Source organism: Equus caballus, chromosome 19, assembly GCF_041296265.1.
Source record: "Equus caballus isolate H_3958 breed thoroughbred chromosome 19, TB-T2T, whole genome shotgun sequence".
Lineage (NCBI taxonomy): Eukaryota > Metazoa > Chordata > Mammalia > Perissodactyla > Equidae > Equus > Equus caballus.
The window spans coordinates 10,520,468-10,548,140 of NC_091702.1; the positions used below are offsets into that span (position 1 = coordinate 10,520,468).

The following is a 27,673-nucleotide window of genomic DNA, read 5'->3' on the forward strand; positions in this document are numbered from 1 at the left end:
TGCGCTTCTCCCTGTCTCCCCGGGAACCCTCCTCGCAGAGAACCCGCTGCCGGCTTTGCAACAGGTTCTCATCGTGGGAATCTCTCCGGACAGCGACCTGCTCCTGCCTCGTGGTGTCTGACTCTGTCCTGCTGCACTAGAAGACGTTTGGTCCCCCTGTTCTGCCGTCTGCTCAGAGTTGGAGGCATTAACCTTTAAAATAGAATTCCAAATATTCTAGTGACTGATGAGGTTATCGTCACCCTTTTAGAAAAGCCGAAAGGACGCTGGAGTCAAGGTCATGGAGATGGGAGCGCCCTCCCAGGCAGTGTTAAGTTTCTCCTTCTGGGCCTCTGCTCAGACCCATCCTGGAGATTTAGGCTCTTTCTGAGGCGCCTTCCACTCACAGCCCGAATGCTTTCACTGCCTAAAATGTCCCCTTGAAAAAGGGCTGGTTAAGCGTTTGGCTTTCCAGGTGCTTTCTTTACTGCATGCAAGGTGGAATCCAGGGGCGTGAGACCAGCAGGGCGAATAAAAACAGTACTGGTTGTTTAAATTGTCAGTAAACGTGAAAATTTTTCTTTGGATAAATATTCACAGAGAAAATTCCACCCTCCGCCAGCAGAAAGGCGGGCGCCGCGTGAAGCCCCCCCGCTGGCCTTTGTCTCCCGCGGGCGGTCTCGGGGTGGACCCAGGAGCTCCTCCGGGGTCTGCAGCCCGGCTCTGCGGTGGCCTGTCACCGACCGTGGGCAAGCTGCTTGACTCTCCATGGCTCAGTTTATAACACGGGTTAATAGCAGAGCCTGCCTCATAGAGTGGCTGTGAGGATTCAGCGAGTTGAAAACGACGCATTTGGAACAATGCCTGGCACAAGAAAGGCCAAATAAATGTTGCCTATTATTGCTTGAGTGTCAAAAATCCTACATGCAAGCGCAGACATATTTGAATTATCACGAAAACTAAAACAAGCTGTCGCACAAGCAGTATATCCTCTTAATTTTTCCCAGTCAACCTATTTTGTGAATTGATAGAGGTTTGGAAGTACTAGAAATGTCCAAAACCCATTACCGGCTCAGTATAAGTAAATATGGGCCAATGTTTTGGTAACCTGCAAAAGAGCTTACCTAGAAGTGAAGTATACTCAGCATTTTACTGAGAAAGACTGTTTCCCTTTTTAAAAATGTTTCATGATTAAGTCAAAATACTATACAACTTAAGATTTTCTTAGTGACCTCAACCCAGTTCCAGCTCATAATCTATAGACAGCTAGATCCTTTGCTCTTTGCAACTATTTCTCAGTCTTTTTCAATCTTTTTCTGTGTCTGAAGTAAAAATGTTCTACTGTTATAACATTTTCTATCCTGTAAAAAGTTGCTGTTATTGAAGTAGGCAAGGCAGTAATGGTCAAGCTATCCAGTAATCTATAAATTCCAAGCTAATTATACAATTAATAAATTTAATTCTTTAAAAATTATGCCAGTCAGACAAGGATATGCTCTTCTAGCCTTAAAATATTAGCATCCACAGTAAGTAGTCATCAAATGTTGTTAGTTTATCATATTCAAAAGCTAAGATTCAATAATTTTTTTAGCAGAATGTTGAGAGGGCATGGTCCCCGAAGGCCTTTTTTGTGGAACAAAGTAGAGAATAAATAAACAAAAAACATTGTAAATGTCTCTCCTTGGCAGATAATCCTCCGGTTTTGAGCTGATTTTTCCAACAGCATTCCAAAAAGTCACATTCCTCAATTGTTTCTTTTATCCTCTGACCATGCCTCAATCTTTCTATCAGCTTGGAGTAATTGAACATATTTTTCTTCCCATTGATAAACAAAAACTCTATTAGGATGTAAACATATTTACATATTCTAAATGGTCATTTATGCGATGTAAATGGAATAAGTTTGCATCCTTCCCTTATTATTTTTGATTCAGTTTGCATGATTTCAGGAACATAGCTTCTGTGGGCACATGGGAGAGTAATAAATCATGTCTAGTAAAACAATACTGTCTAGGCAAAACAATTTTTAAAAATAAGTCCCAGTAATAAAAGTCAAGAAACAGCTGATGAAAACAGATGTATCCTTTGTTTTGAAGGAACCTCAAATTTTGTAACATGGCAAAATTAAGGACCAGTTGGACTCAGTTCAACTCTATGCATTTGGCACACAATGCTAAAGTAAACCCCACCTCTGTCAAGAAAAAAAAAAGGTATAATATTTGTATTTATAAAGCAATTATGGCTTTTATTTAAATATGGAACTTACTGTATCTTCCTTAGAAAGATATTTGAGTGAAACTGACTTAGGTTTTAAAATAGAAACCACAGAGTGTGAAAGGTCATTTACCCTTGTGCCTTACCATGTGAGACAACGATAAACCATATAAATTATGTTTTTAGTATGATTGTTTTTTTAAAGGGCCGCAAACTGAACATAGTCTGCCGTCAAATAAATTTTTCCAATTTAAGATTATTTTTCCCAGAAGAGCATTCAGTGTGGCCATATTTATGTTTGAAAACCCAAATCTCTCTCTATTTGTGCTGAGAGTTTATTTTCCAGCATCTTTTCTTTGCAAAATTACCCCCAAATGCTTACAGACATTAAAACTTGGAGAAGTCCACCTAATTAGAACTTTGAACATAGTGTCATTTTGTGGTTGATAAAGGATTTAGAGGTTCTGTAGTTTAGATTTACTCTTTAAAAACTGGGGGCTTGGGAACTTAGCCTCTTAAAGGTAAATCCTTTGTGTGAGTTCAAGGGACCCAGAGTGAATTATACTGAGCCAGAATTTCTTCTCCCACCGCTCCATGGTCCCCTCATGTAAATGACCTCTCATTGATTATCCTGAACAATGGTTCCACTATTTCTTTTGCTTCAATTAAGCAAACTTTTTGAAAGACCTTTGGGGACTTTAACACTGAAACATTTCTAGAGTACTCAGAGCAGCAGCCCATCTTTAATGACACAGTATCTGTTTAGCAAATGTGGTGTAATCACAGAATGATATAAAAAAGTAGTAACCACAGAAATCCTGGCCCGATCATGGAAACCATTTTGAAGAAAGATGCTTATTATGGGTCCAAACAGAAAGAAAAGAAATAGAAAGAAAGAAAAAAAAAGGAAGAAAGAAAGAGAAATTGTGTTTGAGCCTTTTGTCAGGAAAAAACAAGTGCTATGGGCTCATTATTTAACTCATTTGAACTAGAATCAGCTCAAATCAGCTCCAATTGAACTTGCCCTAGCTGACTCATTATGTAATTAAATACAGGATGCCTATCTTTATTTGCACCTACTTATTTTCATAAGAAACAGCCAGGATGTTTAATTCATGGTAGTTGAGATGTAACTCCCAAAATACAGGTTAGACAGAAATAGTTGGATATTATTTCATTACTTAAAGGGGAGAATGAAATGGAAAAGTACAGTTCGCAAAAGTGTAAACCTTGCCTGAGATTAGTAATTTCCTTAGCTAGGAGAATTTGATATAGTTTTTCTGGTACCTTCCCCCGCAATCCCTCCAGTGCTAGGAACTAAAAAGGTCCTGGATTTTGCCCTGGATTAATTATTTTTGGTTTCATAGCAACTACATTTTCATTGTAAACTGCATTAACTGCTTGCTGGAAGTAAGTAGGGCATAAATAAATAAGTAAATAAAAATATGGAAACAAACTGCAGCTAATAGGATGGGTTTTGAAGGTACGCCTCGCCAGGGTATGCTCAAAAGAAAAAGGCTGAAATATACTAGTTGGAGAAAACAATTACTTTCCCAATTGCTTTCTACTCATTTGTGAGCTCATCTTCATGTAAACAGTGGACGTAGAGTAAAATAGCCTCATCTGACTTTTAGATAGGGTTGCGTTGAGGTCTTGAAGGGACTCATGGTTGTCGTAACCCATTCAGTCTACTGTAACTGGGTAGCTTATAAACAACACACATTTATTTCTCACCGTTCTGGAGGTTGGGAAGACCAAAATCAGGGGGCAGGCAGATTTGGTGTTTGGTTCCATGGAGGAAGGCAGCAAGGGAGCTCTCTGAGATCTCTTTTATAAGGGTACAAACCTCCTTCATGAGGGCTCCACCCTTATGACCTAATCACCTGCCAAAGGCGCCACCTCCAAACGCCCTCACCTTGGGGTTTAGGTTTCAACACATGAATTGCGGGGAGGGCGTGGCACTCAGACCATAGTGTGGTTTAATCTTGCCATTTCTCAACGGAACAGAAGAGCCCTCATTGTATCTACTGTTTCCATTTTATCTACTGTATGAGATACTAAAATCTGTGCATCTTGCCGTCAAGGTCATTCTCACTTTCTAAGGTGAGGAAGGTAGAGTATTTCCTTTAGGAAACCATTGTGACTTCTCCTGCTTCCTCCCATCTCTCTCATCCCCTGCCAGTTTGATTTGCACCTACCGGTTGGAAAGGAGTTGGTACAAAATAGTGCTTTAAGAATGTGGAGCTGGGCCCGGCCCCGTGGCTGAGTGGTTAAGTTTGCGCGCTCCGCTGGGCCGGCCCAGAGTTTTGCCAGTTCAGATCCTGGGCGGGGACGTGGCACTGCTCATCAGGCCATGTTGAGGTGGCGTCCCACATGCCACAACTAGTAGGACCTGCAACTAGGATATGCAACTATGTACAGGGGGGTTTTGGGGAGATAAAGCAGAAAAAAAAAAAAAAAAGATTGGCAATAGTTGTTAGCTCAGGTGCCAATTAAAAAAAAGAAAAAAGAATGTGGAGCTGTCACAGAGAAGGTGGACTCTTGGAAGTGTTTTGAAGGAAGAAAGGGACTTTTGAATGAGATAGGGGCCATTGTCACAGAGAATGCTACCTACAGCTGAAGCAAGTTTGCCTTCCAAAGCAGAAGACAGTAAAAAGAGCCAGAGAGAGTGGAGGGAGCAGTAGGAGCTTAGTGTAATTCAGGGATTCCTCAAATCAACCATACTTAGTAAGTAAAGATATCAGTGATGTGGAATAGTAAGGAAAGTTTGTTTTCTATTTTTTTGGGTGAACTGACAGATATTTGAAACTCTATGGGATCTCATAGCGCTGAAAGTTGGGAAACATTACCTAGATCATTTCCATTTACTCTTGTTCTGGGAACATTTATTTTCCAGTCAACTCAAATTTGTTAGTCTTAAATAGCATCAACTATTTCTTTATCTACTTTAGATTTATTTATTACTTAACAAGAAATAAGCTGATGTCAAGATGCCCTTCTCAGTGTAATTTCTTATGTGTTATCTGCATGTATTCATGTAGACAAGAAGAATCATTCTGGTTAATGCTAAAAATCGTAATACGAACGTTTCAGCGCAACAGTCCATTGCTGATCAGCTACCTGTCGGGCATGCCTTTTCTTAGGGGCTTTAAGTCAGTCCATGTGAACCAGTACAAAGTTCCCAACTCCTACTCACTAATAAATCTAGGCTTAAGTTTTTTGATAAATAACCCCCTGGAGGATCCTACGGCAGATAAACCCTGCAGGGCCTGGATCTTTGAGACCAAGGCCTCCTCCACTTTCATGAGCATACACGTTACCTGGAGATCTTGTTAAATTGTAGACTCTGATTCCAGTTCCCAGGTGATGTCCAATGCTGCTGGTCTGGGGACCACACTTAGGCCACCACACAGGAAGTGGACTGACAGATCCTGAAAACCAGTAGCCACCGCCCATGACTGGAACCCAACGTCTACAGTTTTCCTGGCCCTCCTCAAACACAGCCCGCCAGGTCATCAGCTGCCGTTTAGCAGTACGAGACACTGACACTCAGTCGTGTTCCAGCCTCTACAGAACGGTTAGTCGGCAAGTATCTGTGGGCCACCTGCTATGAGCCCATTGCTGGGATGGGTAGTGCAGGGGGCACAAGGAAGTGTTAGGTGGGGTTCCCTCCGTCAGAGGACTTAGAGTGAGTTGGGAGGGTGTGTATTCATACACTAAGTGAATGGAAAGCAAATGCAACCAGAAGATGCTAAAAAAGTGTATCTCATTTGGGGAAGGATCCCCAATTCGCATCACGGGTGGAGAGCTGCTGGGGGAGCGTTAACGCCTCACACGTCTGTCCCACCACGCATGTTAGCAGAGCGGCTTGTGAGGTGGGAAAGTCATAGGCAAAGAAATGCAGATGCTGGCAGTGGAAGTAGCTGGCTTACGCTGTAGTGATTTAGGTACGTCTGAGGGCTAGGAGCGGGGCAAGGACTGCTGCAGTCTTAAAAGAGCAGCAGAACTTGAGCAGAGTCAGCAGCGACTTCATCCTCGCAGCCCCCTTGCTGCCAATGCACAGTTGTCCTTTCAGGTGAATCTAGGATTTAGCCACTTGAGCTCAAGGCTAGAAGAGGCAGGCAGTGGAAGCTTTCTGCTTTTCCCAGGGCAGACATGCTAGCCTCCTGCCTCACAGATCCTGGTGCAAGAGTCAGATGGTCCTCCTCTGAAGGGAGGAGATCAGATCTGCAGGGACCAGGCTCACCATCCTGGGGTCAATCCTGAGGGGAGATTGGTCAAGCAGAGGCCCCTTCTAGGCTCTGCTGCCCCATTGCAGAGTTTGCCAAGCTGCCCTGCTCACAGAGCAAATGAGAGCCCTTTGCGGATTTGGTCGATTGGCCTAAATTACAGTTGATAATTATAAGACATGGTTGAAAACTGTTGCAACATGTAACTTTGGTAACTATTATTTACTATTCTATGCTTGCAACAATTTGTGGGGACTGTTTGTCCTTTTACCAGGCTCTTTGGTTTCTTGGGAACTCTGAGGTACACTGTATTCCTTTACTTGTCTGCAAGATGAAGGGAAACAAAATACTCTTCCAAGGTCACCTGGGCACCAGAGATGAATAAGTTTGGAGAGAGAAGGTAGAAGACAGAACTGTCAGCTAACCAATGAGGAGTTCTCACAATCTGGCCCCGGTCTACTGTCTGGCCTCCTTTCCCTCCTGCTCCTCCATTATTCATTCAATACTCCAGGCCTTTGAAACTCTGCGTGGTTTCCAGGAGACTCAAGGTCTTTGTCCAGCTGCCTGCTGCTGGGTGTGCTGTGTCCTCCCACGGGTGCCTTCTTCTTCCTCCCCCGACATAACCCTATCATCAGACAAGCCAAGCTGGTAACACTCTCTCAGACTCCCCCAGGCAAGCTTAGTTGCTTCCTTCTTGATCTCGTTTAGAATTCAGCAGTAACAGGCACCAAATGAAATTCAAATCATCTCTTCGTACATCTCCTTAGCCCCCGTTCACGGTGAGGCCCTCTAGGGCAGAGACCATGTCTTTTTCCTCTCTGTGTCCCCATCACCAGCACTGGGTCCTGCACCCAGAAAGAATCAGTAACTCAACCCTATATCATTGGGAAGAGAGAAGATGGAACGTCAGCTCTGTTTTTGGAAGGCATATTTTGTATATACTCAAAGTATTTTGTTTTTGTTTTCGTTACACTCTGCAAGAGGTTTATTATTAATATTATTTACCATTATCATGTAACATTTTTACAGTGTAAAAAACAATAAAGCTATTTTCATTTTAGAAAAAAAATAGCTTCCCTAATTGATGACAATTCTGTCGCATTAAGCAGCAGCCGGCTGGCACCAACCAAGGCTTGAGAAAATGAATCCCCAAAGTCACTGAGTCTACTGACGCTTTAACTAACTTCACCATCTTCGGGGAAACTGTGTCTTTAAGTCACGGGTCCTTCCTCTTGTGGAAAGGCCCCAGATCCTTCAGTCTTGGTTTGCAAGTCGAAGGCGTAAATCATCCATCACTGGATGGGTCCATCCGTCACCTACTTTGCAGGATGTTTTTCCACAGTCAGGATGAGGACAGGAATGTGTTCTCACTTGCCTTTGTCATTCTTTTCCTTTTCCTCCTGAAAGTGTTTTTGGGGAAGGCCTGCCGGATGTCACAGAAACGCGACCTGGGAAGATGGGTGTCATTTCTTTACTTGGAAAGTGTCCATGACTCTGAGCCCAGAGAGGATGTAATAAACACGCCCTGGTGCTTGGCCAGCATATTCCAGCCTGTTAGAAAAACAAGGCAGAGGGCACAGGATTTAACACCCACCGTGGCAGCGGCTGCGCTGGAGGGCACGCCATGTGACTCTTCACAGGTGCAGACCGTTGGTCTCCAGCTAAGGAAAACAGCTGCCATAGCATCTTTCCATGTGCTATGAGACTCTCATAAAGGGCATTTAAAGCATCTTGCCTCTTTTCCACCACACAGGTCTCCTGCCTTGTAGGTCTGGCACGGGGGGAAATCATGGCTGTGGAGTGTGTGCTATATACCAGCGCCTTCTAATAAGACTAGATCCTAATGAGGATTTGACTATTAAACTAAAATTGTTTTCGTTCATTTATTTGAGACTTAAGTAGATGCACAGATGAATTCAATTCAGCCTCTCAAAAAAATCAAAGCTATTCCTGAAGGAGGCTCCTCCGTGTTGACTCATGTTAGTGAAGACAGCTGTAACAACCCTGGTACCAAACAAGGGGGCTGGGACCACGTGCACGCTGAGAGCGTCTAATGAGGGAAGAAAACCAAAGAAAGAAAAGCCTCTAGAATTGAAACATTCTATTTCAGTTCTCCATGGACAAGAAAAGTCAATCCGGTCTGGGTTTCATTTAAGCCACTTCAGATTTAGTTAACAAGAGTTTTTAAAAAATTGCTGCAAACCTACTCAAGCTGTTCTTATAAGCGGGGAGCCGGGGACCACCTGCTCTCTGTGGAAAACAGGGCGCCACCAGGGCTCCTGGGAAGATAAGACCTATTTGAAATTATACAATTTTTACAGAATGTGACTTTATTATTGTTTCTTACTCTTATTGCCCTCAGGAATAATGGTCTGCAATATAACTATAAAGCAGAGAGACATTTCACTCTGAGAAAAAAGTCCACATATACCAGCTATTTCTCCAAAAAGAAAAAGGAGATAGCCAGGTTGCTTTACCCCTTTCCTGATACACATCCCCACCCATGGTACCTCATGCCCTGTCTGTCTTGCTTATTTTGGCTTGTCCCACGCATCTCTCTCCATTTGGCCTCTTTCCTTGGAGCCACATGGAAGCGGTGAGCCATTTACCCAGTTTCTGTCCTCTGTAATTTCAGTCTGTCAGGCCTAAGATTCAATCTGTATCCAAATAAATGCACCGAGAAAGCCTTGGGCAACACTGAGCAAGTAATAGGTTAAAGCGCTGAGATTTACTGGATGTTTACCGTTTGCCAGACACTGTTCTGCATGGTTAACTCATTAAATCCCCACAACAAACCTATGAGCTGAATAATATTGCTATTCCCACTTTACAGATGAGGAAATTGAGTCAAGGGAGGTGACGTAACTGGCCCAAGGCCACACAGCTGGTAAGTGGCTGAGGCAGGCTTCACACCAGGGCAGTCTGACTCTTGAGCCCACCCTCTTAGTCACCATGTTTCACTGTATGGATGTCCCCACAGTGAGTACAATCATTCACGTGACGGATCCTTACACAGACGTACCCTAGGCGGTGACCACTGCTCAGTCCACGATGGTGAACCTTGATCCTCGGGGTTGCACTTCAACCTGTTTGCTGCCTGCCGAGGCCTCGTATATGAAAACCTTTCATGATCCACTCAATATCATCTTTCTCTTAAGTCACCTACTAAGGAGCCAGGATCTTTTGGAATCATAGATGGATACGCCTCATCACGTACTTTGTGGTTACTGTCAAGCTCATCCTCATCTTTCACTTGTTAGATATCAGAGATAAATTGTGTAGGCTCTGAAGTATCAACAAGCCTTTCTCTCAATGTTTTCTTCTCCTTTCTCTTAAGCTATAATTATGTCTTCTATTGTAATAAATATAATAGAAGAATTAGATGAGACTTGACTGAATGAAAGTGGCCAGTGAGAACCCAACCTTCAAATTCTGGATTAACAGTGCCCCTGAGTGCACGTCCACTTTGACCATAGGTGAATTCAGATGGATAAGGTATGATTCCTTTTCTCTGGGAGCTCATAGACTCATGGAAAAGAAATAGACACAGACAGGCAAATTACAACTTGGCAAGTCAGTCTGACATTTGAGATATAACTAAACTGTGCGGGGAGGCTAAAGGGGGTGACCAATCACCTAAGGGAACTGGGAAGACCTTATGCAGGAAGCAACATTTGAGCTAGGTCAGGAAAGATAAGCAGAAGAAGGAGTAGGGACTATCCAGGCAGAAGAAGAGGCTGAAGAGCACGATGTACGTCGGAGCAGGCGTGCTCAGCAAAGGACGTAAAATGCTAGTAGAGAGAGTGTAGCGGGATGGAGTAGCCTGGACAGGTAAGAGCTAAGGCTAGAGAGGAGGCTGAGGCCAAGCCGAGGAGTTTAGATGTCTCTCTGTGGGCAACAGATGGGTCAGCAGAAGACGTGTGCAAGGGAGAAGGGTCACACATGTGCTTTTAGGAAGAAAATGGGTAACACTACAAGAGATGCATTAGAGCGAGAGGAAGCATCTTCCTCTCTCATTAGCCCTCTCTAGCTAGGCAGGTTTTTATTCTATTGCTGCTGCTGCTGCTGTTATTATTAGTGGAAACACCTCAAGCACTTACTATATGCCAGGCACTGTGCTCAGGGCTTTATAGGAATGCTCTGGATGTGTATTTGGGGACGGACCCTTCCTTAGGAGCTGCTACGAAGTCATTTTTGCTGTTGTCTGCAATCTTCCCATTTGAGAAAGACAAAAGGACCTGTGTATTTTTGCCATGTGGAGGACATATCTAATAAAATAGTATTTCTCATTTTTGCATTTGCTTCAACTGAGCATATCACAGAAGTGGGTGACTCCTGATGAAGCACCAGCTGTGTCCCTTACTGGACAGTGCCAGGGAAGGAGCACCTCAGGGCCAACAACTCATCAGGTGCCCCAGGAGGGGCTTCTCTGCCCTTTGGTCCTCCTGGCTTCACTCTCCATCCAATGGGTACCCTTTAGCACAAGCCTAAAATGGCCTGTGAGTCACCAGGTAGTCTCCTGTAGACACAGAACTGTGAGGCTATTAAGCATAGTTTCATTTGAATTTGGGCAAAAGAAGATCCTCGAGGTAATTTGGGAAGTAGAGAAAATAAGAATGTGAGGGTTTTATTTTTTGCTTTATATATACAACTCTCTTCTGCTGGGTGTAATGCAGATGGAAGAATTGTGACGCTGCTATCAAGCTGTTGAAAACAGTTTGCCCATCCAGATGGACCCTGATTTGAAAGACAGACGCACTCGACCTGGATCCTCATAGCCAGCCCTGCAGCTCTTACACCTGGCTCCAGGCTAGCACAGAAGGTGAGGCATAAGTCGATTAATAACTTGTGCAATTGATTCCAGGGTGACACCACCGCTAGAGGCTGTCCCTGGCCTGAGGACTGCATACCCCAGGAGACTTCCCTCTTCCTCTGAAGATCAATCAACGTGGTTTGCCGGAAGACAGGCAACAAGGGAGGGATGGAACAATAGGTTCCAGTTAGTCACAGATTGTGCATTTCAAAAGTTGGAGCAAGATACTCAAAGCTGGATTGGCTTTTTGGCATTTCCAAAATCTTTTAAATCCTAGCAACAAAATCATCTGATACTGAATTAGAAGCACCAGAAAATTTTTTTCTCCCCTAAACATAGATGCCTCCGTGGGCACATGAAAATGAAAGATTGGGGGAGAGAGAGGAGAATCTTTTGATATCCTGAATTCTGAAATAAGTGATTCCTCAGGCTACTTGGATCCCCTCTCCTTCCTGCATCCATCTGGAGTCACACAAATGTCACCTAATAGACCATTCTCTCTTGGGTTCACCTTAGTTCAGACAAGCCTACATAATTGCATGTGGCTAGTGGTGTATATTTTTTTACAGATTACATTTTCTGTGGGACGTTTGACTAAATGCACTTCCAATGCATATTACTACATATTAAGGAATCGTAAATGTATCTGTGCCACAAAGTATATCATTAAAGTGCAGGAGGGGTGCACTTTTTAAAGATTCCAGGGCCTCACGCATCAGAGGTTGAATTTTCTGGTCCATGCAAAAAGCTGCAAGGTCAGCAGTTTGTTCCAACAGCTGTCAGCTGAAGTTGGCCTCAAAGCTCTTGGGCTCAGCAGCAGGTTCTCCTGGCAGCAGAGGGGGCGGGCACGGAAAGCGTGACCAGAGGCAGCTGTGGCATCAGGCGTGAGACATACTGTCAGCAGCGGGTAGAAAGGGATCATAGTAAGCAGCACGGCCGTACCAAGTAATCCTCTGACAAGACCCACCTCCCGTTGACCTGCAGGCTGCTGGGGAGCTCAGCTCCCACCCGCTTCTAGGAGGAGAAAGGCCCTCCACCAGGAGGAAGCCAGGATTCACGGCTCTCCACAACTCTCAGCAGAAATGAAACGAAACAGAACCAAAGACCCATTTTTTAGACAAAATTTGAAAAGAGTGCCAAGATACCAAAGACCTAATTCCAACTGTGTCACCAACTAACCCAGTCTGAGTCTGGGTAAGTCACTTAACCTTTCCAGTTTTCAATTTTCTCCTACGTGGAATTGAGAAGTTGAGTTTGATGAATTACAAAATTGCTTTTAAGAGTTGTACAATTTTATATTTATCTTATAGCTAATTATATGTAAGTGGGTGAAGGCAAAAGCTTCACCCCTCAATGAGAGATTTGCTTTTATTTAAAAAAAATAAAAATCCTAAATCTCAATATAAAATCATCAATCAGACACACGTGCCTTCAGAACTTGCATTTCTGGAACATCTTTCTTAGTCACTTGACCCTCACAAACTGAGAGCATCCTGTCGCTCTGCTGGAAGATCCCATTATGCAAATATTTCGGCTAAGACCTTTAAACACCCGTGACGGGTTATTTCCCTCTCCCGACTCACATCATCCAGAGGGCTCCACACATACTGAGTGCAGGCATTATTAACAGGCCAGCCACCGGCTCTCGTTACTAGGCAGTCTCTGAGAGCTCATTCCGTGCTGACTGATGGTCTCCTGGGTTAAGCAGAGTTGCGACCAGAAATGAGATGAAACTCTTTTATTGATTGTTCTTATTACCGAGCAGTCTTGAGTATGTCATATTGCTCTCTCCATTTTAACCCTTTCCCTTCCTCGTGACACTCCAGCAATGAAAGCCTCGCTTCCTTAATCTTCCATGTAACCCTGCCACAACATGCCCTTCACCTTACAGGCTGCTGTCGGCGAAAAAGGTTTGGAAGAGAAATGAAGAGTCCTCGGAAGTCCTAGGACAAATCTGTAGGTCCTAGAGCTCCAGTGGATTAAGAGCGATGGAATTTAGAGAAACAGAGAGAAAAAAGGCAAAACTTACTTCATCTACATGCCCAACAGCTCCATAGATTCTTGCCATTTGTCCAATGAGGTAGGGGCGTCTCTCAGCCATCTCCTTCAGCACCGGAAGGGAACTGTTCAGAGCCTCCGGCGCGTAGCCTGCTATCTCTGTGAGGATGCTCAAGATGACATCAGTATGGGTCGAATCCTGCAAATGCCCGATTAGAAAAGGAATACACTTCTGAACCATCTACAAAAAGAAAGCCGAGGAGGAAACAAAGAGAAACAAAGAGGAACTTTCATTAAATCAAAAGCAATCTAATGTTTTTGATTAAATTAAATCTGAACTCAGCACATTCTGATATTATTACCCTTATTGGAACTCAAGTAAATCTCTCATATATGATATATGTGAAAGTTAAGAGAGTAACTCCTAAGAGTTCTCACCACACGGCAAGACATTTTTTTCGTTTTTAAACTTTTTAGTTGTATCTACATGAGATGATGGATGCTAGCTAAACTTCTTGTGATATTCATTTCACAATATATGTAAGTCAAATCATGATGCTGTACACCTTTAACTTATCCAGTGATGTATGTCAATTACATCTCAATAAACCTGGGGAAAAACTCCCAAGTTTGGAATTTAAAATTTACAGTAAAATTTCAGCAGCTTCACTTTCTTTTCTTTTTCTTTTTAAAACCTGGACTCTGCTAGTTTACAAAATGCTTAGGTGCTCCTATTCATATATCAAGTTTTGACCTTGATGTTCCATTTCCTCCAAACCACCGTCAGAGCTGTAATTTGAAGGTCAACATAAGCATGTAAGAGATCCTTCTTGATTTTAATTGTCTTAAAATTGGAGAAATATGGTTTGGAAATATTTAATAATAAAAATAAGAAATCAGGAAAGAGCTCCCACATTTTCTTCAATTTTCCATTTTGATCACAAAAATGTAATAACATAAAGAACGTTTTTAAAGTAGGATGACTTCCACCATATTCACACTACTCTAATATTTTCTTGATTTTTAGTGCTTTTATGAATATAAGGATACAATAATTTATATTAAAGAATATGTGACTTTTTTGTGGAAAAGACATGTTTGAATATTGACTATTTATTGAATTGTTTTGTCTGCTGAAATAAAAGAATTAGAAAGGGCAATCTGTGGGAAACTGAACAGTAAAAGTAAAAGCTATCTCCTCATCCATATTTCTACTATGCTTGTTTCTTGTGTTTGTTGTTGGTTTGCTTTTTTGATTTGCTACTTTTTTGGTAAGGTAGACTTGAAATGTGGCTTCCAGTGTTAAAACCGAATCTGATGCACAGTTCAACCTGCTGAACTCATAATCCATCCTCTGCCAGAAATCTGCTTCTCCCACCACTTTCCCTGGCCCCAAGGCTCTCCTTTCTCTGTGAAGGACACTGTTATCTGTCTGGCGACTTGAGCCAGAAATCTGGGAATCATTTCTGACTACTCTTTTTCCCTTAGCAGCAGCCTTGTCTGAGCAACAACCAAGTCCTATGGATTCCACCTTCCAAGTGCCTCACGGATCGGTGGACTGCCCTCCATTTCCATTCGTCTATCCATTCACTCACTCACAAATGTTCACGGGGTCCTTCCCACCAGCAAGCTACTGTTCTAGGTACTGGGGTTACAGCTGCCAACAAGTCTGACGGGTTCCTGCCTCATGGCATAACAAATTCACTGTTTAGTAAAGGAGACATTCAGTGAAACAATCACAACAGAAATGCATAATTATAAGTGATAATAATCGACATGTAGGGAAAATCCTGGGTGCTGTGAGAGACTGTCCCAGGGCTGTAATTCAGGCTGCAGTCAGGGGAGCTGTCTCTCGGCAGGAACATCTCCTGCCACCGCTGACCCCATCATCCTGTTCTCCGCGCCTTCAGTCCTGCTCACCCAGTCCCTTCTCCACCCTGTGGCCGCAATGGTCACCCTGCCCTGCTTTAAATGCTTCACTCATTTGCCAGTGCTCTCAAGATAGAGGCTTAACATACGTTTTCTGAACTGACTCCTATCCGTCTTTCCAGACTTATCTCCTTGCCCAGCTAGTCTACTCTCCCTCTATCCAAATTCTATGGCATGCCACGCTTCAGCCATGTTGAATTTTTAGAAAATTTTCTTGACCTGCTAAATTTTCTCTTGTATCTGGGATTATACTCTGATTCTCTCTTGTGGGAACTTTTGTTGTCCCTACTTTGCTGGACTAATTAACTCCTAATCTTTCTGAGGTCTCAGACTAGCTGCTACTTCCATTAAAAGCCTTGTCTGACTCCCCCATGCCCTCCACCCCCTCCAGTCCAGGGCCCTGCTGAAGTGCCCATCAGACCCTATGTGGCTCTGAGCAGGTCCTTCCCTGGCTCCTTTCTTATTGCTGGTCTAGATGTCTGTCTTGCAGGCTGGACTGAAAGCTCTGCAAGGTCAAATATCAGTTCTAATTTGTACCCCGTTGTATACCCAGTGTGTAGCACAGAGCCTCGCCAGGAGGGGAGTCAATAAAAATTTGAGGAACAAAGCAAAAGAAGGCAAATCTAAATGATTCTAGAGGGGAGCAAATCTGATTTACAGGCAGCACTCCAGCGCAGAGCTGCTGAACAGTTGCACATAATGTTTAAACACGGATACTGCGTGTGCCATCTACAACATAACAGGGACATAAAAGAAGACAATTTTGAGATAGCTAAAATTATCCTACACATAAATGGACTTCATATTCATATCCCGTACTCGTGGAGGAAAGGCTAGTGCTCGTTTCTGGTAAATGGCATATATGAATGAACAGTCTGATAAGTGCTGCCTGTGCATGGAGGGCACTTGTGTGTCCTTCAGGAGAAGCCGTGAGATCCCTGGCACATCTGGCAGAAGTGTCAGCCAGCTGCTCCGGGTTGGGGCAGCATACCTAACCTGAGGCTTTTAGAAATGGAAAATGCTTACACGTTTCCTACCTATAAAATTCCATTTCTCAGTCCTTACTCTTCATGTCCTATTTCTGGAACACTGAGGTCTCTGTGACATGTGCCTCTAGTCATGCCAATTTACTTTTTTTATTTAAACTCCAGCCATACATCTCAAGCCGCACAAGAGTGTGTTGTATTTGTTGCCCTATAAGAAAAATAAAAAAGGCAAAGAGAGAAAGACAGAGAGAGAGAGGGAGGGAGGGAGGGTGGGAGAAAGAAAGAGAGAAACAGAGAGAGAGAAACAAACAAAGAAACAAACAAAGGAAGAAACAAAGAAAGAAACAAACAAAGGAAGAAAGAAAGAAACAAAGAAAGAAGGATAGAAAGAGAGAGAAAGCTAGCTGGCTCAAGGCAAATATACATGCCTGGGTACAGCTGAATCCTTGGAAAGACCAAAAAGAAGAGAAGCCCTGAATAATGTAAGCAAACTAATAACAATTTTACCAATTAAACAAAAGTTGATTATTTTGCTGTGATTTCCTGATAACCCAAAGTTTATGATGATGGTGATAGAAAAGAGAGACATGCCTTGAAGTTTGCCATACACGTGGAAGGGAAGTGGCGCTTTGGGCCTTAGATGGATTAGTCTTGGATGAGGAGGAATTTTATTTCCCAAACACAGGGCATTTCCTTTGGCTGGTCTCTTCAGGTACCTCACTGGGAGCTGCTTCATGTCTCAGGGAAAGCCTTGCCTTTGCTGACAGCAGAGTAGCCACTAAGACAACACAGCTGGCAGAGAGCAAGCTGACACAGCTTTTGTTCAGGCCATAAGCCCCCTGGACAAGCTTCCACACCGGCCTCAAGCCTCTCTCCCTTCTGTTCAGCCTCCTCACTGCCACCAGAGGCTTTGTCCTAAAACGCAACTGATCACAGCAATCCTCTTACAAACCTTCAGAGTTCCCCACGGCCCGCGGCCGGGATCCCAACGCCATGGCATTCCAGGGCCTTCATGGACAGGCTTATCTGCTGCCTCTTCCCCATTAACCCCCTGACCCAGCAACAGGCCACTGACCACCCCGAGTGGCTTGAACATGGAGAAGACTCTTATACTTTCAAAGCTGAGGGGCTGGCCCCGTGGCCGAGTGGTTGAGTTCGTGCGCTCCGCTTCAGTGGCCTAGAGTTTCCCCGGTTTGGATCCTGGGTGTGGACCTAGCACTGCTCGTCAGGCCGTGCTGGGGTGGCATCCCACAGAGCAGAGCCAGAAGGACCTACAACTAGAATACACAACTATATACTGGGGAGCTTTGGGGAGAAGAAGAAAAAAACATAAAAAACATTGGCAACAGATGTTAGCTCAGGTGCCAGTCTCTAAAAAAACAAAAAAAAAGTTGATCTCAAATATCTCTACTTCTGGGAAGCCTTCCCTCCAGCCCACGCTAACACATGCAGGACCTGGGCTAGAGTACAGATGGAGGCCCCCAGACCACACGCCCAGATATCTAGCAGCTACACAAAATGTCCTATCCTCCTGCCTGACATACACCTTCATAACAACCTGAGAGGCTTGATTTGAATTTAGAGTTCTTGGCCTCTGTAGAGGGAACAGAGAGAAATGCCCCTAGCCCCCATTCCTTGCCCCTCCCTTCTCTTTCTACCCGTGGCTTTGCCCTGCAAGGAATCTCATATGAATGAGTGTGAATACCCCAGCCCACATATGCAAGCTCATGAAGGCCACCCCCTAGGCCTACGAGTCACACTGTTGACGTGGCCTGTCCCTGGGAGAACAGATCCAGGGACCAGGCTGTACAAGCACTGGGAGCAGGATGAGACCTACAGGAAAGGGGTTCTAAGGTCCCAGTTACCTAGACTTTGTTTAGTCAGCAAGGGAGTGGATGGGAACTGGGGGTACAGGTAGAGGAGGCCCAAACCAGAGCCCCCTAAAGCAAGTAGCCCAGGGACGGGTCCTATCCTTGGCTTTCCTGGTCCTTCCTGAGCAGAATCAATCACTGCCTTTCCTGGGCTCCCCTAGCAGTCTGCTGACAGGTTTAGCATCTCGTCATTGAACTGAAGTTTTGTAGACACATCTCATCAACTGAGGCCATGGGCACCTTGAGGGTAGGGCCATCTGAAAACACAGCACCATAACTTGATTGGCAGCGAGTGACTTTTAAATTCTTATGTATAGAATAAAAGGTAGACCTATTGTGTGCGTGTGTGTGTACATGGGTGTGTGTGTGCTCCCTCTTAAAATGGTCCTCAGGCCAATTTTCTCTTTCAATGAATTTGGCTAGCACTAACAATCTCTATTAATCTCCAAAAATCTGTAAAATAACTACCACTCTTTTCATTTACTACTTACTCATACTGAAAAAATAAATATTCTGAAAACCATGGTTCTGCTCCAAAGACTGTTTTAGAACAGTCTATATATTCTTTCACTCCATCTCCTTAATGTTCTTCAAATGGCTTCTTATTTTAAACAAATACCAAAAGTGACCTGTGAGTATTGTCAGCCTGGTGATGCTGTGTTAGCGGCTATAAGATTAGGTCTGTGAATAGGAATGCTCTGTGCTGCTCAGAGAAAATCCTGGAAAAGGACTCTCTTCTCTAGGGACTCGACCACAAAAGCAGCTCTTCCGGGTCCAGACATTAATCAGCAGAGGGCTCAACTTGCCACTTTCTGCCACTCATCTCTGCATGGTCAGGGCTAGAAGCCCATGTCCTGGGGATAATAACAGATGTGCTCACATGTGTTACTAAATTCTATTCCTTTCCATCTTTTGTTGGCTAGACTACAGCACGGTTTATGGCAGCCAAGAATACAGATTTAGCCCCAGAAGGCCACTTGGAAAATTGACCACCCAGTCTTTCCCTTAAATGGACCCTGAGGATTCTCTGGAGGTTCCAGCCGTGAATCACCAGCCAGGAACTGCCTCTCTCCATCTAGGAAGGTTAGTTTCCTTAGAGAGGGACACCCAGAGGGCAATGATGGAGAAAGAGGACCCAGCTGCCCAACCAACCACATCTGAAGTTCGCAGATGTATGGATGTTGAAGCTATGCCATCTTTGCAATCTCATGGACTAGTTAGCTTTACACACAGAAAATCTTTTTTCAAGGGCCAACTGTTGACCCTCCAGCCCTGGAGAGCCAGGCTTCACTGGTCACAGAAGAAGGGTGGTGAGGAGGGCATTCAAGAAAGTGTGAAACATTCCTCTATAAGGCTCTCATGGAGAACCTGCACAGTTTACCTCCAAGCACGGAGCACAGCAGAAAGAAAAGCTCCACTTTAACCCAAATTTCACAGGGTCAAAAACCTCATTATTTACCTTCTTATTTCATCTGAAATTAAATCAACTGGACTTAAATTGAAAGCCTCAGTCTGCATTTCTGATTGTTGCCCCAGATTTCACTTCCCTCTCTCAGTAAACCCTTTCTCCATCCTTCCTCCCATTCCCCTTGCCTGCTGTCTGGTTAATGAACGTGAGAGAGAGGAGGTGAGTCAGGCATTTCTCTTGCTCACTGCCCGCATGACTCAGTAACCAGGTGTGAGCTCATGAAGAGCTAAAGAGCTGAAGGAGGCAAACTTTAACACAAAGGAAGCTACTTTAACACAAAGGAAGAGCTGATGGAAAACAAAAGGTTGGGCAGTTCCCCCGTCACAACTTCTCCCCATCGGTTAGGATCCTGGGACAGGTAGGGTCTGTTCACATCACTATGGGTGCTTCCTAACCCCTTGCTTCTTCCTTCTGGGAGCCACACTCAGCAACCACAGTACCTACAGGAATCTGCTTTCTTCTCCTCCTCATTCAGTTCAAGTCTCCTCCTTCTCTTGTCCAGCTCACCTTTCTGACTGCCACCTTCCACTGTGTCCTCTGGCACTCCCATTTGCTTCACTAGCCGCAGCCTCAACTGTTCAGTGTGTTGAGGTCGAAACATCTCATTGGCTGGAATTAGACTGAGTTTACAATGTAGCTTGGCCTCCCCTGTATGGCTTTGAGAAAGTTATCCAACCAGTATCAGCCCCAGGTCTTTTGTAAATGGCAGTCTTAAGAAGGGCAGTGTGACTATATAGCCAGTAGGAGACATGGACACTGCCCATAGGAAAAGTGGAGGGGCTGATAAAGAGGAAGGGGCGTGGAAAGCTACCTCACCAAGTCACTCATTGGTACCAGCCCTGTTCTTAACCTCTCCAAACTTCAACTTCTCTGTTTACAAAATGAGAAGCTTGTTGCAGGGAACAGGGAGATAATGTCTGTAGGACTCCCCCACAGTGTCTGGTACCTGGAGTGAGCTTGGCCACTATTAGCGCCCCTTGTCCACCCTCCCCTGCCTCCCGTGACCAGCTGAGAACACTGCTCCCACTGTGGCCTTCTCGAGCGGAGCCTGCTTGGTCACCTCTCAAGGCCAAGAGAGGAGGGGGTGGGGAGTCAGAGTCCTGGACCGTCACTTACCTCTTACTACCCATGTGATGGGGGCAAGTTAACCTCTCAGAGCATCTATTTTGACTGATGTAAATGAAGAAAAAAATAACACATCATAGAGTTATATGCGGGATTAAATAAGATATTAGATGTTAAAGAAAAAGTCCTTTGTGGGGGCTGGTTCTGTGGCAGAGTGGTTACAGTTCCACACCCTTTGCTTCAGCTGCTGGAGTTTGCGCGTCTGGATCCTGGGCGTGGACCCACTCCCTCATCAACCATGTGGTGGCAGCATCCCACATACAAAATAGAGGAAGACTGGCACAGATGTTAACTTGGGGCTAATCTTCCTCAAGCAAAAAAAAAAAAAAGGCAGGAAGATTAGCAATGGATGTTAGCTCAGGGCGAATCTTCCTCAAAACAAAAAAGTCCTTTGTGAATGATAAAGTCCTCGGCAAATTTAGGCACTAGCAGTAACTCATCTGGGTTAAGAAATATTCCTGGAATGACTTCTGTGTGCCAGGTACTGTGCGAGGCACTGGAGACACAGTGGCAAATAAGATGGTCCTCATATCCCGAGCATTCGCATCACAGCTAAGGTGGTCCAGACGGAGAGAGAACAGTAGAGGCAGATGCATTACAGGGTGAAATTTGCTGCGGCCGAGATTAGGGGAAAGGAAAGAGTCAAACAAGATTCCCAGCAAGAAAGCGACATCTAAGCAGCTGTGTAAAGGACCAGGACCAGAAAGAGACCACCCAGAAAGGGCTGTAGTAGTGAGGGAAGAAAATTCCAGGTGGAGAACACAGTATATATATAAAAACTGTGCCCTGAGAGAGAGAATGCCCATCTCCTGGTTCCTGGGACTCTATAGTTGTTGGAGGTGCTGGGGTTAAAGAGACTCTAGGAAGCCAGGCAGTGGTCAGGGCCTGGTTTTAAATGGTCTCATAAGCCCTTTCTGAGTCTCTGGGCAGCCACAGAAGGGCTGTAGCCAGGGGTCTGATGGGACCTCTTTGAATGCCACACACGATGCCACCCTCACTTTCCGACCCTGCCTTTTTGGATGGGGTGAACCCAAGTCCTTTCCCCTCCCCCTTTCTATAAGTAAGCCTCCTCTTGGTTTCATTTACTGTCATGCCCAGCCTTCACCCCATGGGAAATAAGTTGAATTCAGTTACTCTCTCCAGATCCCCTTGAACTCTTATTGAACCTGTCTTCTCAAAAACTGTTTGTTTTTCTCTTGCTCTCAGGCTGCGGATAAAATGGCATGCCAGCCGCCTCCTTTATGAAACCAAGCTTGGCCTTTAGTCACCCCTCCTTACTCCCTGTAACACCTGGTCCCCAGACTCTATCTGTGGTAGGCAGAATAATGATCCCGAATGATGTCCACATCCTAACCTCTAAACCTGTGAATATGTTGCCTTACGTGGAAAAGGGACTTTGTAGATGGATTAAGTTAAGGGTCTTGTGATGGAGAGATAATCCTGGGTCATCTGACTGGCCCCAGTGCAACCACAGGGTCCTCAGAAGAGGGAGGAGGGTGAGAGTCAGAGAAGGAGATGTGATGCGAAAAGCAGAGGTGAGAGTCATGCCGCCATGAGCCAAGGAGTGCAGGCAGCCTCTAGAAGCTGGAAAAGGCAGGAAAGATTCTCCTCTGGAGTCTCCAGACGGAATGCAGCTCTTCTGACCCCTTTTGGACTTCTAACCTCCTGTAAGGTAATAGACTCGTGTGGCTTTAAATCACTAAGTCTGTGATAACTTTACAGCAGCACAGGAAATGAGGGCGCCACTTCATCCGTGCCCCTCACCCTGAGCCTCCGTTTAGGTGACCCGGTGAACTCTCCACTCCACTCCCACCCACACTGCCCTGCAGCTTCGCTCATCCTCTCTACCCTTCGTCTTTTCTGACATTGATGCCCCCAGGTGTGCTCTGGAATTCATTCCCTAATGAACTCGTGCACCCTGTTCTAGCTAATATTTTCTCTCACGTCTTCAATCTTTTTATTCTTACTGGATTTTTTTAACCCTCCCTATTTCCTCTAAACTTCTGTAGCTGCACAGTCATTCTGCACAAAACAGATGACACGGACATCCCCAGACCTCTGCCCGACCTCCAGCCTTGCTATCCCAAGTGTGGGCCCGGAAGCAGCAGGGGCAGCATCTCCCGAGAACTTGTAAAAAGGCAGCACGTGGGGAGGGGGCCCACCTAGACATATTGAATGGAAATCTCCAGGGTGGGGCTCAAGCCTGCTCTCCAGTGTCCAGGACTCCTAGCCCTGTCTCCACTTCCCGAAGGCCCTTGGCTCCTCTGTTCCACCTGGCACAAACCTTTGGAATCTTCAATGTCTGGCCCCGATGCTGCTCCCTTTGTGGGTATGCATGGCACCTATTTCTCCCAAGACAGAATTCATTGCCCCTCTCTCTGTGTTTATACCACTTGTAGAACACTTATCACTCTGTTTAGTTCGGTTTGGTTGTATGAATTTTATTCAGTGCTGTCAGATACTATGCCAAGGTGTGGGATCCAGAGGCAAAGAAGAAATCGTGCCTTACCACCAAGAGCTTGCAGTCTACTGTGCTTCATTATGCACGTGACCATTCTTTCCTTCCTTTCTTTGAACACTTCTAATGTTGAGTGCAAATGTTCCAGTCTTCACCTTAGTGTTAACTGGTTTTTCAAGTAGTAGATATTGATTTTATCAGGAACTGGAGCAGAGATACAATCATAATTGATTGAACCTTGGGTTGACCATTAATCTTCACTGTGCACACATGTTGGTACTCTCCAGAATCCATTTCTACTTCTCCCTTCCTAGCATACCTCTAGTTTCTATCTGAATATTCTTGGAGTTCAGGAGAATCTCCAGGGGTTGAGCATGTGTCCTTATCAGAGAATATCAGGACTTCCACTTGAGTTTTGGTGGTGGTAGTTGAGGTAGGAGAAGCATAATGCCTAGAAAGCCCCTAGCACCCATCTGGAGTCCGCAATGAGAAAGCTTGCAGAAAATGGAAGCTAAAACCTAGAAATCAAATCTGAAAATGGAGATAGAGAAGCTGTTCTGTTCACATGATTTGAGCCCCTGGATCAAGCCTGATCTGAAGGTTTTTTCCCAACACATTAGCTAATAGATTCCTTGTATTGTTTAAACCACTGTGGGTTGTGTGTTCTGTTACTGATAATCACAAACATTCTAATTACGATGTTTTACTTGAATCCAAAAAACAGCTAATTCGCTATCTAGAAAAAGAGACTTTACTCTCACTACAGGCTCATTTCCCCATAAATCAAGGCATATGTAGGTCTTTTCTTTGGTCCTGTCTGAGAAACCGTAGATCCCTAGGACTGCATGGCCACACTAAACTTTCACTGACACTATCCTACAGTGGCTATGGATTTGCACATTTGCTGTGTTTGTACCTGTGATGGTCGATTTTATGTGTCACTCTCACTGGGTCAGCGGGTGCCCAGATATTTGATTAAACACTATTTTAGGTGTGTCTGTGAGAGTGTTTCCAGATGAGATTGGCATTTAAATTGATAGAATGAGTAAAGCAGGTCGCCTCCCCAGTGTGGGAGGGCTGCATCCCATTCACTGAGGGCCTGATATGACTGCTTGAGCTGAGGACATCGGTCGGTCCCCTCCTCCCCTCGGACTGGGACTTACAGAACCAGCCCTCCGGTTCTCAGGCTTTTGGACGTGGACTAGAACTCACACCATCATTTCTCCTTGTCCTTAGGCCTTCAGACTCGGACCGGAACTACACCGCTCGCTCCCCCAGGTCCTCAGCTTACAGATGGCAGACTGTGGGACTTCTCAGCCTCCATAAATGCATAAGCCAGTTCCCCATAATAAATTATATAAATACACACACACACACACACACATCCTATTGGTTATGTTTCTCTGGAGAACCCTAAGACAGTACCCAGCTTCTGCCATTACCTCCTCACTTTTATGATTCTAGAAAAAGTGGATGAGCGCTTTCATCTAAAGCTGGGTGTGTATGGACTCATGAGACAGGAACCCTTAGGCACACATCCTGTCACAGACCCAGAAACATGCCTAGTTGTGTGGACCGTCATGTATACAATGTACTCTTTACCTCCGGTTGCTTTGTCTTTGCTGCTACGTGCAAAAGCCGTAGAAGATGGTACTGTTCTGGTTGTTCCAGCCGAGACATCAAGGCCAGGAGTTCCGTCAGGCGTCTGTTAATCGCTTGAGGCTGCTTTTCATACACAGCAGGTAACACCCTCAACAACATGGCATTACCTATTGAGGGAACAACAAAAGGAATGATGACTTTGTCAGCCTGTGAGCAATAGAAATACCGTTATTGTCAACACAATAAACTTTGCACTTACACATTAAATAGCACGGACTGATGGTCAAGATTTCTGCTAAAAATAACGCAGTACCTTATGATGACTTATTCTGGAAGATCATTAACGCGTGACTTAAACTGATTCCGCGAAAGGGAATATTTTATGATACAATCAGTACTATTATCTAATGAAAATTTTCCCTGAGTAATGCCCCATGAGGAAAGAGGAACATTTGACAGTAACCAGACCACACCCTTGAGAAGGAAACAGTTCTGATAAAGAATTCCTGACGAGAAACAAAGTTTGGATGCTGTTTTAAATGAAAAGTAACCAGTGCCATGAGCGTGAATCTAAGTGCAACTGAACCAAAAAAAAATAGCGCAGAGGAATGCAGTCACGTTCCTGAGAGATACCGAGGCATGATTTAGACAGACGACATATGGAAACTGTGCCGTATTTTTATGAATAGTTAGAAAAGTAGCAATGCAAATCTAAACCCCCAATTTCTGCACTATTTCAAGCGCAGTTTAGACTCAGTTTGTTTGTCACACGTGATTTGTCTCAAAGACATGTATGGACAACTGGATTAAAAATGGCAAAATCTAAAGAAAAAATACTACATAAGCTACAGGGACTCCTCTGCAAACATATGGGGAACATGTGCTTATCGCTTTATGGTGTGGACTTTTTCTCAAAATCCTCTCAAGTACTTAAAGGTCTCAGGAAAAGTGGTTTCTAGGGATTTCTTGAAAAAGAATTTTCTTGCCTCAATTTACTTTGAATCTGGCTTTGTATACAGAAGGTACACACAGAAAGAATCAAATATGCAATGAAAACATGTACACAGACCCTTATTAAATGGTGGGGACATGTCCATATGTAAAGGCCACTTAGATATAAGGATTAAGGAAAGAGGGCCAGCAATTTCAGAGTATCAGTGAGTAAATTTAATGAAAGGAGATTCTGGATCGAATTGAATGTATTTGGGTGACAATAAATAATGGAATTGCTTTTTCCACATGTGGGTCGGTAGAGTCAGTCTCAAACAGATTTTAGACATATGCCCACAGAGTATAAGGTATTGGATATACTCAAGGTTTTCTTTTTAAAAAATGTTGTGTTCATCTGAAAACATTGTTTTATTTTGTTTGTTTTCTGTTTATTTTTACTAAGCGCTTTTCCTTAAATGATCAGGAATTTTAAGCGTAATGCCCAGTCAGTACAGAATGCATTAGATCACAGAACTAGATTATGTAGACATACTGAGCAATTGCTAGAGAAGGTCATGATAAATGGGCCTGTTGTTGAAACTGAAGACAGCAAACTGGCATAAGGCTTTTTGGCGCAATATTCACTAATGCCCTGGGAGGCTTGAAGGGGAAAACTCCAGGTTAGTCATTTTTAGCTGACTAATTCCGATCAAATAATACAAAAATAAATGCTAAGAACTTTTTTTGAGTTAGAAATTGATGAAGACGCTTCAGCATAGAAATTGTATAAATTCTATTTGTAAACTAATGTATTCTCCTTAATTATGAAATATTTCAAGCCATTAGACAAATGTAGGCAATAATATAAGGAACACCGCTATGCCCACCAACCAGCTTTGTCAAAATTCAACCTTGTGCCGTAACTGTTTTCCATCCCATGCGTTACCTTTTCTCCCTCAGGGCAACTACCATCCTGAAGTTGGTACTTATCATCTTCATGAATGTTTTTACACTTCAATTGCATGTGTACATATCAATAAGCATTTCATAGTGCTGTTTTGTATGCTTTAAAATTTTATATCAATAGTATCATACTGTACATATCTCTTTGCCACAAAGTTTTTTTTCCCATTCAACATTATGCTGAAGTTTTATCTCCAAGAAGCTCTTCTTTGTTTATTCTCACAGCTGTATGATATTCCATTGTATAAGTATGCAACAATTTATTCATACACTCTATGGCTGAAAGACCATAAAATCTTACGGCTAAAATCTTTCTTCTTATTATTATGACTATTATTTGCTTTCACCAATAGTTTTTCACCAATAGTTTTTATACCTATTTCTTTGCGCATAAATGGGAGACATTCCCTAGGGCGCTGCTTCTGCACTTCATGTGCTTTGAAACCACCTGAGCGTCTTGTTAGCTATTGCCTCAGCAGGTTGAGGGTAGAAGTGGAGAATCTGAATTTCCAACCAGCTCTCAGGCGGTGCTGATGGTCCCTGGACTGCATAATTAAGTAGCAAAGCAGTGGTTATGTTTCTGAGAGTTAAGTTTCTAGATGTTCCAAGTTTCTTTGCAAAGTGGATGTATTAGTTTTTTTATAGCTGCCATAAGAAATTACCAAAAACGTAGTGCTCCAAAGTAACACAAATTTACTACTTTATATTTCTATAGTTCAAAAGTCCAACATGAGTCTCACTGGGCTAAAATCCAGGCATCGGAAGGGCTAGGTTTCTTCCCAGAGGCTGTAGAAGGGAGTCCGTTTCCTTGACTTTTCTAGCTTCTAGAGCTTCTAGCTTCTGGCTTAGGGTTCCCTTCCTCCATCTTCTGCAGTCAGCAACATGGCATCTCTCTGAGCCTGCTTCTGGTGTCACGTCTCCTCCTCTGATGCTCTCTTCCACCTCTCCCTTCCACTTTTAAGGACTCTTGTGATTACATTGGGCCTGTCTGGATAATCTAGAATTAACTCCGTATCTTATACAGCAGCCTTAATTCTATCTTCAATGCAATGAAGCATAACATGTCCACAGGTTATGGGGATAAAGACCTGGACATCTTTGGTTGGGG

General features: G+C 44.0%; 1 protein-coding gene across 8 annotated transcripts in view; it reads right to left on the reverse strand.

Annotated features, from left to right (window-relative positions):
- VEPH1 (ventricular zone expressed PH domain containing 1) overlaps positions 1-27,673 on the reverse strand; it is a 207,957-nt gene that overhangs the window by 108,687 nt on the left and 71,597 nt on the right. For 6 of the 8 annotated variants that reach the window (XM_001490024.5, XM_070242524.1, XM_014732692.3 and 3 more), the window contains exons 5-6: positions 24,673-24,839; positions 13,265-13,474 (exon numbers count right to left, since the gene is read on the reverse strand). In XM_001490024.5, coding sequence (XP_001490074.1) covers positions 13,265-13,474; positions 24,673-24,839 — 377 coding nt within the window. The remainder of the gene's footprint in view (positions 1-13,264; positions 13,475-24,672; positions 24,840-27,673) is intronic. The other 2 variants (XM_023623200.2, XM_070242525.1) reach the window with 1 other exon arrangement.